Source organism: Lampetra planeri, unplaced genomic scaffold (assembly GCF_965212315.1).
Source record: "Lampetra planeri unplaced genomic scaffold, kcLamPlan1.2.h2 scaffold_387, whole genome shotgun sequence".
NCBI lineage: Eukaryota > Metazoa > Chordata > Hyperoartia > Petromyzontiformes > Petromyzontidae > Lampetra > Lampetra planeri.
Window position 1 is genome coordinate 42,633 of NW_027615210.1, and position 16,807 is coordinate 59,439.

Sequence of the window (16,807 nt, forward strand, 5' to 3'; positions counted from 1 at the left end):
AAAATCCGCCATCAGACTCCAGTATGAGTCTATGGCCCTGAAGTGACCTGCATACACAGAAGAAGACACCACTCGGACACACATTCATAATTACTTGCGTTCATGGAAATAAACATGGTTGTGTTCAAATAAATGTAAGTCGGATGAAATGCAACACACACGTTCAGACTGAGGTCACTTTGAAAACCATCAAATAAGAAGCTGATTTAGGAGCACATGTGAAAGTGGCCTGAAACAATTGAATCAGCTGTTCAGACTGTCATAAAAAATTGTGAACATTTTTCTTCTTCTGTGGATAATTTTCTTATTCTGTCAATCATGTGCAGTGAGAAAATATATACATCAGTGTGCACACTGCTGCCTGTCTCCTACCTGCTGTATGGGGCTTGATAACAGGCCAGAGGTCACCTTTGCTCAGATGACCTACCTCATTGATCACCTGTCACTGATATGGATTAGACCCGAGATCAATGCAATGGCATTTTCAATCTGAGGTAAAGCAAAGAGAGGCAGTGACTGTCTTTGATAACAGCCCCCCAGAGATCCATCGGTGTGTTTTGATCCTGCGTGTGATGAGTGTGTGCTAACATTTTCTCTTTCCACTGCTTCTTAAAGCAGATTCTTCTTGGAGTGCACCAGGCCAGAACCTACAGGTGGAAAGTGGATGTCAGTGAAGTCATTCAAATGCAGTGCATAAATGAACGCATCGCTTTCAATACTGGCTGGTTGTGACTCTTCATACAACGAGAGAGCAGTCAAAGGTAATTCTCATCTGTTGAACATACAAAATTGTAAAAAGATAAACCGTTTTTATTGTATGCCAGCTTTATGTGTAAAATATGTTTCTAAGTATGAAAAACTGTGCACAACCTGGTGAAATTATGTCCACATTCATGTGATGTTGTTTTCATATGTCATTTTGTGTTTTTGTTTATGTATACCATCTGTGCAAATAGCCAAATTTATGACACATGATGCTTGGACAGCACTTAGCCATGTTCACCAATTCTGATTCAGGCTATCAAACATCTGGCTTGAATGTTGGCACCTGTTCCAGAAAGTAGGATTAGTAAAAACCCACAGTTACCCAAAATGTCCTGCTGCCACTCACAAAAAACAAGAAATATTTCTGTGACATTATCACAGAATACATAGAATTTGCATCATTTCATCAAGTTGTACTTCATGCTTGGGTTGAAACATGACGCTGTTCTCATGCTATTGAGCATCGTGGACGATATTGTTATGAGTATGTGATCGTATCTCATAATTCTCTGATATGGTATCTGATACGTATCTGGTTACTGATTGTTATTGGGCATTTTTTATTTTTCTGAGGTGGCAGCAAGATGCTTCCATGGATTCATACCAAATGTCTTACAGTTTCATATATCTGAGTTCAGACCTCATGTGGGTGCAGTGGTTAACACTGTCACCTCATAGCGAGAAGGTTTCTGGTGTGGAGTTTGCATGCTCTCCCCTTGTCGGCATTCTCTGTGTGGTTTCACCCGTTGACAGCTGGGATTGGCTCCGGGACAACTGCGACCCGTAAACTGAGCAAGTGGAAGAAGATGAATGAATGAATGAATGAATGAATGAATGAATGAATTCAGTTCATTAGTAACTCTGAAACACACGATTTCTCTAACTGTCTCCAGGACTGAACCATTTAGTAGAGGCTGGTCTGAATTATTTTGGTTTTAGCCAAGAAGAAGAAATTTATTTGCACATTGTGAATAAAATATTTATAATGATACATTAAAAGGGGAAATATAACAAACTTTAAACTTAACAATATGTCTTTATCTCAGTATTCTGTTATTCCTAATCTTTCCATAACGCACCAACAGACTTTCAATCAAACATGACCGTAACTCAAGTTTCATCCTGCCATTTAATCAGTGAAGTCAAGAGGACTTGATCTGTGTCCCCATCAGGGATCCAGTCCCAACAGTGTCCGTTTCATTTCCCTACACTATGAAGTGCACCTGGTACTCAACCATAAAAACACCTTCTATTCAAATCAGTTGCGGTCAGACTAATGAAAACATGAGAGATTTCTTCATGCACTGAAATGTGGACATCCAGATTGTAATCAGTATTTGTGTGAAAGGAACACGTGTACTATGTGAGCTACAAACACTCACTCCATTTGCACACATGTCAAATCCATCAGAACAATGCAACGAGGCTGGTCTGCTTTGCATAATCAATATGTCCCTGTGCATCGACCGGCAGTGTAAACAACATTCATTAACACCCCCATTCCAAGATGGGAGCTCAGGGTGGAGGAGGAAGGCTCAGTGAATACCAAACTGCCTCTAGGACCCAGTGTGACTCCTCTTCGTGCTTTGTAGTTTTTGTGGCGGTGAGGCAGACTGAGATGTGCTTCTTGCTTATCACGATTCTCATCGAGCTCCAGCAGCTGAGGAGGATGTGGAGGAGGATGAGCGCAGCTTGAAGCCAGGAGCAGCCCTCTGCTGCTTACTCTCACGTTTGACTTTTTATTTCCTCCGATCCCGTCTCATTACTCTCATCATTTTTATTATCGTATTTATGATGATGTGGGGTTTTTTTTTGGATTGGGACACCATGACAGCCAGTGAATTCGGGGTGCCTTCTTGCTGGCTGGGATTATGATTTATCAAGCTTTGTTCTCATGACACACTTGCGCCCATTGAGCCTCATCAGAACAGGCGCAGAATTCGACTCAACTTTCCTTCATCTTCGACGATTCCAGCTTCAGCAGATACTTTGTGCACTTGAGGTGAGTCTCAGACACAAAGGAAACCTTTTTTTTTTTTTTTAAATCATCTGTTATCCACCAAGATGCTGTGAAGCGTAGGAGTGACTCTCCCACATTCCTTGTGATATAAATAGTGATGGTTATGCGATGATGTGTTTTTTTTTTTTTCCTCTTCTGCTTCGGCGCTGCTTCTGATCTGATCGACCTAATATTTACGTGTTACGTGAGTGGAGGCGTGGGACGTGTCAGTGAATACTAATTACCGCCCCCCCCCCGCCCCCCACACACATATACTGTATATATGAAGGGGATACCCCACAATGGATGCGCTGCCTGAAGGTGTGTGGAGACGTGCTGACATGTCCATCTCCATCCTCTGTCCGGTGCAGGTGCTGATCAGCCATGTGGAGCTCAGACAGGCTCTCCTCCGCGGCTCTCCTCCTCCTCAGCCTGACAATCTCTCATCTCTGGCAAAGCCGGTGAGTGTTTGACTGGGAGAAGGGGATGTGAAGCCGGGATAACTCATCCTGTCTCTAGGGACGAACTCCACTCGTCCACATTTATCTTTTTCTGTTCTTTATCTGTCATTCAAGATTCAAGGTGTTTATTGTCATGTGCACAGTAGGAACACGGTGGTGACACTAAACAATGAAATTCTTACTTTGCTAGGTTACCTCCACTTAGGCAAAAACAATCATAAATATAAAAAAGCAATGTACAGAAGAATAATGAAAGTAAAGAAAAAGAAATTCAAATTAGACAGTGCAAAGATCTAGACATATTAAAAATATTCAAGTACTTACAGGTTGCAGAGGTATTACATCAAATGTATGCAAGTTCCATGGTTGTGGTTCACAGCTGCAGATAGTATGTCCAGCACACTGAGCAACTCCTCCACTGGTGACCCCAGCTGACTGGAAGTCAGTGGTTAACACTCTCACCTCACAGCAAGAAGGTCACTGGTTCAATTTCTGGCCTTTTTTTGTGCAGTTTGCATGCTCTTGCCTTGTCTCTGTGGCTTCTCTATGGGTACTTCAGCTTCCTCCCACCTCCAAAAGCACATTAGGTTGAAGGTGTGACTATGAGTGTGAATGGCTGGCTTCACATGCTGGCCCTGTGATGAAGTGGTGACTCAGGTTGAACCCTGGTGTTCACCCATTGACAGCTGGGATTGGTTCCAGCATGAGCATGACCCTTAGCGGGAGCAAGCGAAAGATGACCGCTCATTTAGGGCTTCATTCATTCATTCATTTTCTGCCGCTTAATCCAGTTACGGGTCACGGGTGTGCTGGAGCCTATCCCAGCTGTCAACGGGCGAAAGGCGGGGTACACCCTGGACAAGTCGCCAGTTCATCGCAGGGCCACATGAAAGACAGACAACCACTCACGCACGCACACATTCACACCTAAGGACAATTTTAGAGTGACCAATTAACCTCAGCATGCTTTTGGAGGTGGGAGGAAGCCGGAGTACCCGGAGAGAACCCACGCAGACATGGGAGAGCATGCAAACTCCACATAGAAAGATCCCAGGTTAGGAAGCGAACCAGGGACCTTCTTGCTATGAGGCAACGGTGCTAACCACCGCACCACCATGTCGCCCCATTTAGGGCTTGAACACCCTATTTGTGAAGTGGCCAACTGTGGAGATACTTCTGTTAATTTAAAGTAATAAATATAATAATTAAAACAGATCTCTCTCACATGTTATAGTCTATCAAGTCCCATCTTGAAATCTGATGGCATCTATAACAGAAGTGTCTTTGATACTGGCCTGAATCAAGGAGCCCAGCATTGACACCTACCCACAGACCTCGATTTGATGATATTCTGTCTGTTGGTTTAGACTATTTTACTAAGTTTAAAAATGTACCAAAATACTCATATAGTCTGTTATTTATGGAATTACAGTCAATTACATTTATTTCTGAGGAGGGACACCCTGAAGTATTCCCAGGGGTCCCTAGACATTTCTTTATAAACAAGCACTCTCCGAATAGCCAGCCAAAGAGAAAGAAAAAACATCATAAGCACAAAATGTCATTTACCCAAGGCTTTCCCTAATGTCATCCAACTGAGATTAATAAACAAAAGCTTGTAAGGTAAAATGTGCTTTCCCAGTATCACCAGTGTTTTTGTGCCAATCCGACAGAATGCAGGACTGAAAACCCATCTGTTGTCCTAGCTTGAGCTTGTTGTCCACAATGGTGTCAAACTGAATCACTAGGAATGTTGTTTTGAGGTTTTTCGTCAATGTATCTTGCAAATCTGCATTATAATGCTGGCGACGCTGTCAGAACATATAAAGAAATACATCCATCAGTGGACATTCGCTTATGTGGTGACAGGCCAGTGGTCAGATAAAGCAAATTTAAGCCAGCACTGATATAGGGATGGAAAACGGTGCAGCTCTACTCAGCACAGGAGCTAAATGAAAATATTTTTTTCTTAAACAAATCTCTACTGCTCTTATATTCACATCAAATTGATGGTATCTACATATACTGTATGTTTATTATTATCATTTTGTCAATGATAATATAATAGTAAATCATGAAATATTTTCCTCTCATAATATAAAAACATAAATGGAAATTAAACGTAAATGACAGGCTGTTCATTAATACTCAACACTGAGTCTTGAGGTTCAAACGAGTATTACAAGCTTAGAGCAGTCTCTGCTGGGATGCCAGATGACTTTGAAAATATGACAGAATATTCTAACTAGGCGCTTTTCCACTATAGTGTTCCAGCTCTACTTGACTCGACTCGGTTTGACTCTACTCTGTGACTCTATGATGTGAGTGGGGATGTCAGTACTGGCTACGCCAAACTGCCTTGTTCTATATGCAAACAAGCATAAACAATGTAGGACAGTGAGGCAATGGTGAACTTGATGAACTGAACGGTAGTGCTTGGGACATCCCTCTCTCTTTAGTGACCAATCAAAGGCCAGTGATCTGTAGCTGTCACATTTTAGTGGGTCAACTTGCTTGGAACTTCACCAGAGGAGGAGCCAAAAGGAGCAGCAGGTACCAGATACTACCCTGAATGGAAACACAAAAAAAGTGCCAGAACCGTACCGTGGAAAAGCAGCATATGTGGTTTAAACACTGGTAACTGGCTGTGTTCATCTTACATTTTTACTGATGCTAATTAAAGGAATGCATTCACATACGAAACATTCTTTATATAGTACATACCTTACTATTCCTATATGTTGAAATACCTGAGGCTTTCACACAAAAGCGTTAATGTAGAACCTAATCTGAATGCATGTACTGTACCATTAATCTGCTGTTCGACTACATTTGCATATTCAGTTCTGGCTCTAACATCAGATGGCTCATGATTTGACTTGAACTGGGTCATCCAAAGTGTGTGTGTGTGTGTGTGTGTGTGGCGTCACTGCCAGACAAGAACAACGCTTTTTGCAAAAAGACATATAGTTAAGTACATTTCGTACAGTCTTGTTTGCTGAAGTGTCCCTCAGCTGTTCATGTTGTCGTCATGTGTTTGTTGAACAGATCAGTGAACGCTGACACCACAACTGAAGCCTGTCCAACCTTCCTCTTCACTCGGATCCTGGACAGCCTGCTCGAAGGATATGATAACCGTCTACGACCTGGTCTTGGGGGTAAGCAAATTAAAACATACATGTTCATCAATGTATATTCTGTTGTCGTTTAAATGTTTTTTCACTCGTTTAGGATGATTTTTATTTTTTTATGATCTCATTTGAGGGAATATGCTTCGATGAACAACAGTTTTTGTAGTACAGGTAACCTTTGCCAGCAATCCCCTCCAGATTTAACTGACAAACACACTCAAAATATTTAGGTTATATAACACCTCACTTCCTGGAAAGTCACAGCTGCCTCACAGAAGGCTTTATTCTTCACTTAAGTGTAGGTGCATAAAACAACCTTACAGTTATGACTTTTACTGTTTCAGTGTTGCAGTGTTTCTAATCAGTGATTAACAAGACATGTAACATATTGTAAATAAAACTTAATAAGACCTTTAGCCGAGCATTGTCACACAAAGATCTTCACTGATCACTAATGTGTTTCTCAAACAGAATACAATGTTCTTGTGTTTCCATTAAAACATTAGCAACTGCCCTCAAGAATGGCGTTTTATTCACCAGTGGCCGTTGGCATTCATCAGTTGATTTCGGTGCTCAGCTGATAAATCAGTGACTCTCTATTCATTGATTTTTTGATTGATGAATACATTCTGGTTGAGATTCCACGTGTCATTAAATGTTCCATTTGGCAATTTGTTTCATTTCATTCCATTCCACAATTCATTAATTCAATGACATAATCAAATGGCGCCTCTGAACAGTTCAGGTTCTTATGCATCATGGCAGGATTAGATATTTTTCACCCCCTCAGTCTGCAAAGGAAGCAGATGACTGAGCATGTTTATAATTGAGGAGAAATATATCAGTGGCCTGTGTGGGCTTCTCACTCCATCCTCACCCCTCCAATCATCCTCCGTGTTTGGCATCTCATTTCCAGCTGGCCCCTCACCCCAAAGCTGAGCTCCTCCCTCAGGATTTGGTGCCATTTGAAATTCAAATTCCTGGAGCCATCAGCCCAGAAGCTGCCATATGGGGGAACAGACCACTCTGCTGGCACAACTGCAGTAAATGGCAGTAATAGTACTGCTACCTCATCTATTGCTAATAGAAAGAACACATGTATATAACATGCACATGTACGCCAAAGCATCTTGCTTAAATCTTGGTATTTAAAAATGTAAGATTTCTCCACTAAAAGATAATTTAGTGACAAATGTCTCTTCAGATATCTCCGCTGTGGGGACCAAAACATGCCAATGCATCACTGGACTTTTGACATCCCATTTATAAAATGAGCCTCACCTCGCTCATTTTTAAAATATGTTTGTATTTTATTCATTATACATCCACAATATGTGTGTTATCTTTCGGTACGTTCAGTCAATCATTCATTTACAGCTTCGTCCCATGCGTGTTGTGGTATTGTTTCCCTGCACACTCAAACTGACCGTCCTATTGCATGTGTCTGTTAACCCTTCCAAAACAAAAGTCTCCTTTTAAATCCTGTAAGACAATATCACCACAAAAGAACATGTGTAAATTACAATCTTATGCAGTGTAATGCACTCAACTGTGGTAAAATACGAGATGGAACTGACCGACTTCTGTTTGTATGTAAGAAATTCTATAACTACTATCCATGAAATCTGCACATGCTGTAGTCACTCTTCATTGAGGTCCATTCCCTGATCACAAATGTGCAGACTCTTGTACAAAATGATGTCAGCGGCACAATACGGCTGCACCCACGTCCACAACAGTTGTGTCTGTGTGACCTGCATGATACATTACACACCTGTCATGTGGAGTATTCAAAGCATCGTTCATTGTCAGTTCCGTTATTGATTAAAATTATTGCTTGAATGCTGCGAAAACAGTCATCTGCAAAAAATGATGTATTACAGCTTTTTTTTTTCTTCTGCATGTTTATGATTCCTGGCATGGGGATCTTTCTGTTTGGAGTTTGCAGGTTCTCCCTGTGTGGGTTCTCTCCGGGTACTCCGGCGTTCTCCCACCTCCCACCAGACATTAGCAACTAAGATCGAAAAGTTCATAGCACCAAATAAAATCATGTGCTCACCTGATAACCAGCATGTGCTGTTTATTCCTCTGTTGAATTAATGCATGGTCACTCTGGTGTTTTATACTTCTACGTCAGCGTGACTTACACATCCCCAGAAATGTAACCATGCATCATGGCAACACAGACCCCTCCCCCACAAAACCACGTCTGGACTAATGTCAGGACTACTAGACTACATGGGTTTCCCAGCAATATGCATTAATACAACACGTAGAAACCAGGCTATAAACAGGAAATACAATCTGGTGCTGACCTGACAGGTGCACGTGATATCTGGTGCTTGCCTGATACGTATGACGTTCTAACATAACTACCTGTTTTTTTCGTGGGATTTTTTTTGGCTCATGTCCCTTTAGTGGCTATGAATATTTCACTGTGATCATTTGCAAGAACTCATTGTACACTAGTTGTCCAAGAACAAGCAATGGACTATTAAACACCCTACTGTGTGTGAACCATAACAAAGCAGATGTATGAAGAGCAGGTATGTGAAGTTTTCCAGATATATTGTTCTGTTTGTGCTGCTGTCGAAATGTCTCAATACAGTGAAATACAGCTGGAATGAGAACATCAGTTTCCTGAGCTGATGCCGTCTGCTCCTCTGATCAACACACAAAAATCATATCTTTGCTGAACCTCTTTTCCTGAACGGGCAAAGAGAAAAGTTGTCATTTGAATCGTTGTACAGTCTTCTGACACAGGAAGGTTTGTCTGACCATTTACACATGGTTCAGCGGGCCCATCTGTACCAAACATTTTATATGAAAAGCATGTTTATGTCTGTTCTTGATGAATAAATGAACTTTAGGTATTGTCCTTGTTCCTATAAATAACTGTCCTGACATCCTCAAGCATTAAATGCACTCTGTTTTTTTTTCTTCTTTTTTAAAATAAGCACATTTTCTCCCTGAGGGGTGTGCTTTCTTGGTTTTGCTACAGCAAAGCATCATCATTCGCTAGTTCTAATGTGAATGTGTTCCACAAGTCTAGAACGGATGACTCGTGATTTGGTGGGTTTCGCTTTCCACAAAAATGAGTACCTCATTTTTTCTGTTTTTCTGTTCTAGTTGCATGAAATAAACAAATGAAAATTCTCACCCACATATACACTGAATTTGATAAGTAAAGCAACATGTATGCAGAGTGGATGCACTGAGGAAGTTCAAAAAATAGAGAAGGACTATTCACTTAATTTTGCAAACATGCTCCATCATTTCAGTTGAGCAGTTAAGCATAATATGGCAGATGACCTTTCTGACACTGTCTGTGTGAGGCATTGTGTCCCTAAACCTCCTGATGGTAAAATGCACCACATTTACAAACACAAACAAGTGAAATCCCTCTGCTAAAGATTAATTTCACTTGATTCACAGTGCCACAAAGAGCGTTTGTCTTTAATAAATCAAAAACGGACAGCTGTTTGCCACAGAAAACAAGTGTGATCATTTTAAATCAGCTTGAAACACCGAGCTTGTCTCACTAAAAAGGATCCCTCCGATAAGCTTGTGACTTGCCACTTTCACATCATTTACATGACCTTATAAATAAAAAAGCGTTTCCATAATAAGTTATGTTGGGACATGGATGGTGGCGTGTCTTACCACGCATGAGAGCTCTTTGCGTTGGAGTAGTGATCGCTTTAGATTTCATGTGTGATGTGGTTTGCTGCGTTCTACTGAGTGTAGAGTAAGAGGGAAAGCTTTTAAATTGACCGAGCATGAGAGATATAGCTTCAGTAATTATTGAAAGAGACACAGTGTAGAGAAAGCAAATCGACCTGATGCAGGAGCACATTATCACTTGACTAGGAAGCATATGAGGTCTGTTTGCCACATCGCTGTGAACATTTAGGACAAATTTCATACGCTTAAGTTTGCATGTCACTGCAGATCACTAAATTTAGATTTGCAAGACCTGCAAATGTTTGGCTTTGCACAGGTCAGGTCACGGCATTAGCTTCTTCTTACGTCAAAGAAATACACGTTGAAAATACTGACAAGGATTTATGAGGAAGGTCTGCCACAGTTCTGCTTTCATTTAATGTCCGTTTAAAGTGAACTTGAAGCCAGTAGCCGGTTAGCTTAGCAGTATGCATGTAGAGCTACTTAATGTATATTTGTTTTTATTTGTATTTACATTTAATTTAGATGAGCACACTAATATTTTATTTTCTTTCATTTATAATTTTATATATACTTATATATAATAATTAATACAACATTTGAGCATTTTTTTTTTAATCTACATACTTGATTGGATTTTCAATCTGAAGTTTTTAATTCCGAGCATTAGCACAAGTAAACATTTTGTAATGGTCACACTGCACCTCTGTCTTTTCTGTTGACAGTGAAGCAGTTAATGAATTCAGCAAAGTAGCAAACCACCAGAGAGCTCAGAGAAAACTGTTTGTATAATAACGTCTATCCCACGTCCATTTCATGACATTTTCATGTTGCTGTCTGTTGAAGTTCACTTTCATCCAGACAGGGTAACCGAGGTGAAGACGAACATCTACGTCACCAGCTTCGGACCTGTTTCAGACACAGATATGGTAAGAGCTGATATTATTGGTCTAATTGTTTTTTTCATTTCATTTCAGAAGCATCAGTAGAAGGCAATCCTTTATTTTGTGCTGTTACGTGAATTAACAAAAGATGTTTAAGTTTCAATATTCTGACCCGTTCCCCTTCCAAAATGACATCCTCTTCCGCTCTCGGCACACAAGCATGACTGAATTGGGACGAGTATTCGTCACGATGGCACTATGTCTGTCCAACTGACAATGTTCATCTTATAAATTATTGAAAGTCTTCTTATTATTCAAGTCAGTCCTTTGTTTTCCCAGGGCTTCCTTGTTTAGTATTCTGAGACATGCACCCACCTCCACATCATATAATCAACCTCCCTTCTGTTGTTGAACACTCATTTTCCAAGTGATTGATCCATAGATTTTACTGTCATACTAATAGTGAGTTCACTGGAGGAGCCTCTGAACGATATGTAAATCAAAGTGCACTCATTCAAACATAAATAGTGCAGGTAACATGCCAGACTTAGAATCTTGATTGGTGAGAATAAAAATAGTTTTATGACACAAATAGTAACAGTATTATCTGATCAATAGCCTGAAGGTGATGTCCCTCTTAATTTTGTCATTCAACATATTTTGTAAATAAACAGCTGGACAGTCATCACTTAAGCCACATTAGCAGTGAGCCAACGAACCATATGTCAGTATCCATTCGTGGCGTAAATTCATCTCAAGGCAGGAATCAGCTTCAGAATTGTATGATTTATTTACGAGTAAAAGTTGCATGTAATATAAACATATCAAGCAACAAATTTGAAATACATAATTTATGTCAGGAAATCAGGTTCGGCATGGACAGGCGCCTCATCAAAATGTGCAACAGTCTGAAGTACTTCCTTTGACCTGATTGATTTCTACTGTATAGCAATTCAGATGATTGCTGAGGTGGATGCTGTTATAAGATTTATAAAAGGTGTGTCGAATGCAAACACTTGGCAATGACAAAAATAATGAAGTGAAAAAGGTCTATAATAATAAAATACAAATTAACATTATTTTGAACATTCAACATTTGAGTTAGTCACAGTGTGTGATATTTCTGGAGATTGACATTAGCCTCCCACCTAAATTACGTAGGGACATTGCTTGTATATAATACTGCATGATACAATGTATTTTATAATTAATATATAATAATAATCCATAATTTATAATCATTTTGATTATAGAGCACATGTTCTCTCTTAGTACCTGATAAATTATTTACGAATGAATCAATATTATGTGTAAATATCATTTGTCCATATTTACAATACATCTTAGTGTGACCGATTTTGCTTCCATTTTTTTCTTCCTGTCTTCCTTCCATTAAATTGAATCAGAGCAGACTTTATTGTGGTGATTTCATAGTGACTGCCAGCACTCTATAAAAAAGGAAAAAACAGGACACAATTTGCTGAAATGACCGTTTCCAGCTGCTGCTACTCATTTGCAGTAGTTCTCCTGTCTGGGTTTCACGTAATAATTTCAATATCCCAGTATTGACACGTCAGAGGCTTTTCTGTTATAACAACATAAACAAATAAGGACAATTTAGTTCTCCTTCTAACTCGCTGTGTGAATAACCCACATTTCGTAGTGCGGTGCTTTCTGTGCTGAACCCTTTCTTGTTTGTGCTTTCCTCTGACAGCAGACAATGGTAGGTCAAGGGGTTGTCTTGGCCTCAGAGCCAGCTTAGCTTAACACTGACTCGGAGAGCTTCAAGGCAACATGGAGGGCTGGCTTCACCTTTATAGCTTTGACAAATAGAAAAATCCAAGCAGAGACCTGGTTTTGAATTCTGTTTCTACAAAATAAAACCTGACAGTTGGAAGTGCCATGTGTTTTATTTGACATGTTTTCCCAGGAATAGAGATCAGTTTCATGGAGTAATAAATGACAGTTTGGCTGATTAATCTTCTAATCCATCTGCCCTCAGGAGTACACCATTGATGTTTTCTTCCGGCAAAGCTGGAAAGACGAGAGGTTGAAATTTCATGGACCCATGAATATTTTGCCTCTAAACAACCTGATGGCGAGTAAAATCTGGACCCCAGACACCTTCTTCCATAATGGGAAAAAGTCTGTGGCTCATAATATGACCATGCCCAACAAACTGTTGAGGATCAAAGATGACGGCACGCTGCTGTATACAATGAGGTAAAGAAAAGAGATGGCTTTACGTTCAATGTGCTGAGATTGGTGGACACGTCAAATATGAAGCTACAGACAGTTCAGCAGGTTCGTGAGAGGACTGGAGACATCAGAAATAGACAACATTTTAATTTTTCAGAGAGAGGTTTTAGACAAACTAACCAACTGCTGGTGGTAGCTTCATATTTAATGATAATTCAAAATGTTGTCTATGTCTATTTATAAACAATACAGGGGATTTTTTTGGTCAAAAGGTAGAAACATTAATTTAATGACTGGATCAGACCACAGGAATTCACGTTGATTTTAAGATGATGTTGACAAGACGGACACATTTTGACCGATTATGAACCTCGGGAATGAAAACATGTTCTCGTTCTCGTACACCAGGAACAAAGTCACAATCTCCCCCACTCCCTTTTTCCTTTTTATCTAATACACAGCGCACACAGCGTACACGCGACAGCTTCTTGTACGCTAAACTCATGAAGGTTTGTGAATGATTGTTTGGGGTTGTACTTGTCGTGTGTCTTGCGAACAAGACACGGCAATAATTTATGCTGCTGTGATCATTTTATCTGACTTGATGACCATTGTGAAACACAAGAACACTGTAGTCTGATCCTGGCGTAAAAGTAACGAGAAGCATGTGATACTGTGAGAGGAAGAATGTTTTTTTTTAATGGTTCTTTAATGTTTTTGAAAAAGTGTTGCTGGATCTACAGAAAACATCACCAATTGAAGAAAAAACTCCCTGTGTCAGTATTTATCCATAAGAAAGTAGGGCCTTTTGTAGAAGTGTATTGTGGCAAAATCATGCCAAATGCATGTGTCTCCTCTGCATCACGCATCTACAGTAACTGAAACAGCCACTTGTACGTGTTGGCACATTTTTTTCATGCTACTAGAATACAATACCCCATTCAAAAATGAATGAAGTGAATACAAAAAATAAGTTAAGCTGTTTTTCAGTAAATAATTCAAGTGGAGATTGTCCGTGGAAAGAACTCATATTTGTAACGTGTATGAAAAAAACATACACATCTGTCTATGTGTGAATGCAGTTGCATGAGGTGTACTGTAGCCTGCAAGGAACAAACATGGTTTTATTTGCACATGCAGAATCTGAATGAGCTTATGAATATTAGAGTGCACATTTGTAAATGATCTCCTGCTTGCGAAAGCATTTACCTTCCTGCTTGTGGGTTTTCCAGTATGACTGACAAGACCTCAGGCAGGTCCAGTCCTCTGGAAATACAGGAAATACAGGAAATACAGTTACTAGAGGCTGCTAACCAGGAGGTTTGCAGAAATGATGTGATTTCCCTGGTGGAGGCATGCGTAAGATGATTTAGTCAAACAAGATAAACTTTCAGGATATTCAGAATAACACTTCATTTTCGGAGTCTGTTACAGTATTTAAAATAATTATAGGTCAAAGTCAAAGATTCAAAACCATTATTTTAGGCAATGCTGCAATCTTCTGTAAACATGCAACATGCATGTTAGAAATGCAGTTAAAATGCAAAAATATGGCAGGTTATTGTCCCAATAGAGGACAGCAATGCAGTTTCCTATCAAACCTACAATCTCACACAGCCGTGTCGGCAGCTCCTTGTTTACTTATAGTGAAGATGTAGATATCGTGATTTTGTTTCAAGGCATTGCGTGATTGGAAGTGTCTTGAACAGAGCATGAGGCTTGAGTTTGTTTTATGCTTTTGAGGCCATGCTGTTTTCTTTTGGTGCATTTGTAAAGTCCTCTTAATTTTGTGTGAATTGGATGCAGGTTAACTGTGCATGCAGAGTGCCCAATGCATCTGGAGGATTTCCCCATGGACTTTCATTCCTGTCCACTAAAATTTGGCAGCTGTGAGTAACTCTGATAATAGTTGTGCCTCAGGGAACTTTAAGTTAAATGCTGTTCTGTTTTTTTTTTTTCCTGCACTGGTTCTTTGGCAAAGTCTAAGAACCGGCTGAAGGAAGAATGCATGGCTCGGTTTTCTGGCAGTGGCCCCAGAAATGTTAATAATAAATGACTCTAAAATGACACTAAAATCATTCAAATAGTACTTGTATTGTTGACTTGAAATCCAATTGTTTAGTTGCATTTAAGCTGCATTTAATATGTGAAATGAGATTATTGATAAAGATAAAAGCATCAATCTGAAACATTAAATGTCCTGTACGCTTTCAATGCTGACATCTCTTTTTTGCGACACTGCAGCAGTAGTAAACCAAGTGGACTAGCAATGTTTCATAAATTGAATATATTAAGGGCAATATATTCAAAGAACTTTGCCTCATCATTAGATAAGCAGACAATTCTCATGTTTTACCTCATATTATAATATACAATATTTCTTAACTTTTTACTCAGATCACTCTACATTTGTCAGCTTCAGGCTTCTCCATTTGTCTGTTTTGTAGATGCCTACACAATCTCGGAGGTGACTTATGCTTGGACTCGTAATGCCTCAGACTCCGTGGTGGTGGAGGGAGAGAGCTCCCGTCTAAACCAGTATGACTTGCTTGGACAAACCGTTGGACAAGAAACTATCAAATCAAGTACAGGTAAGCTTCTGCTGGATAAGAACAAGTCTCAGCAGAATCAATTCCACCTCACCTTTTATTGATCAAACATTTTTCATCTAGATATAACTTAAATCAAACTCTGAATGTCCTTGCTTTCTAATGTCACTTCCTCAGGTGAAAACTGATCTTAGTTTTATTTTATAATACACTGTCATGACTCTCATCTCCCTTTGCTGTTACTTTCACACAAGACTTGATCGCCTGTCCTAGATATATTATTTTTGCTCCCTAATCTCCTCCAAAGATGCATGTTATGTTATTACTGCATACTGGATGTAATATACATTTCTGTCCCATCCTTTAAAAACAACCCCTGCAAATAGCTCTGTTGTAAGTTCCTAACAAATGTGAAATGTGAAACCATGATATGCTTGTTAAAACTCGTTCACTTCAGATGTGGAGATGGCTCTAGCTTAATTTTAGGAAAAAGAAATCTGATAAATTAGGAAGCGGACAATTAGGGATTTTTGTATCTTACATTTACTTGAATTCATTCTCATCTGTATTTTTGTTGGCATGGAGGCCTAAAAGAAACTTGACAGGTGAGCTGCACCTATGATACATCTTTCCACTTTGGAAAAGCTCCCTTTAGAGAACAAGGATGGGAGGACATTCAGACGCATTTTGTGTGTGTGTGTGTGTGTGTGTGTGTGTGTGTGTGTGTGTGTGTGTGTGTGTGTGTGTGGCGGGGGTATTTTAAAAGGATGTCAATAAAACTAAACGAGAGAGGCGGATGTGAGTGCAGACAAAAGGGAGCACATCTGTCTGTGGTGGCTGTCACAGACTAGCAGAGCTTTGGGAGAAGAATGGCAGCGGGGAAGTCACGCATCTATGTGCTGGAAAGGAAATAAGTGTGCATGGAAAATGGGGCATTTCACTTGAATGGCACTCTAAGAGACATTAGTAAGTGAATCCAACAGTGACAGGCTCATTAGTAGACAGATTAATTAAGTCCAGCTTTAAAAATGAATTTAAAAAGGAGGATGTTACATTTTACAACATATTCAAAGTGAAGCTTTGAACTGTTTGATGTCATATTTCAACAACTGCTATTTCAAACACAACTCTGGGA

The 16,807-nt window shown here is 39.7% G+C and overlaps 1 protein-coding gene across 1 annotated transcript; it reads left to right on the plus strand.

Annotated features, from left to right (window-relative positions):
• Window positions 1-3,066: 3,066 nt before the first annotated feature.
• On the plus strand, window positions 3,067-15,714 carry LOC144741018 (gamma-aminobutyric acid receptor subunit alpha-2-like; the record flags this gene model as incomplete). The annotated part of the gene is made up of 7 exons (XM_078623710.1): window positions 3,067-3,225; window positions 4,017-4,072; window positions 6,274-6,383; window positions 10,902-10,969; window positions 12,927-13,147; window positions 14,930-15,012; window positions 15,571-15,714. Coding segments are annotated over exons 1-7 (841 nt in total), but the record flags the coding sequence as incomplete, so codon positions are not given.
• Window positions 15,715-16,807: the final 1,093 nt, after the last annotated feature.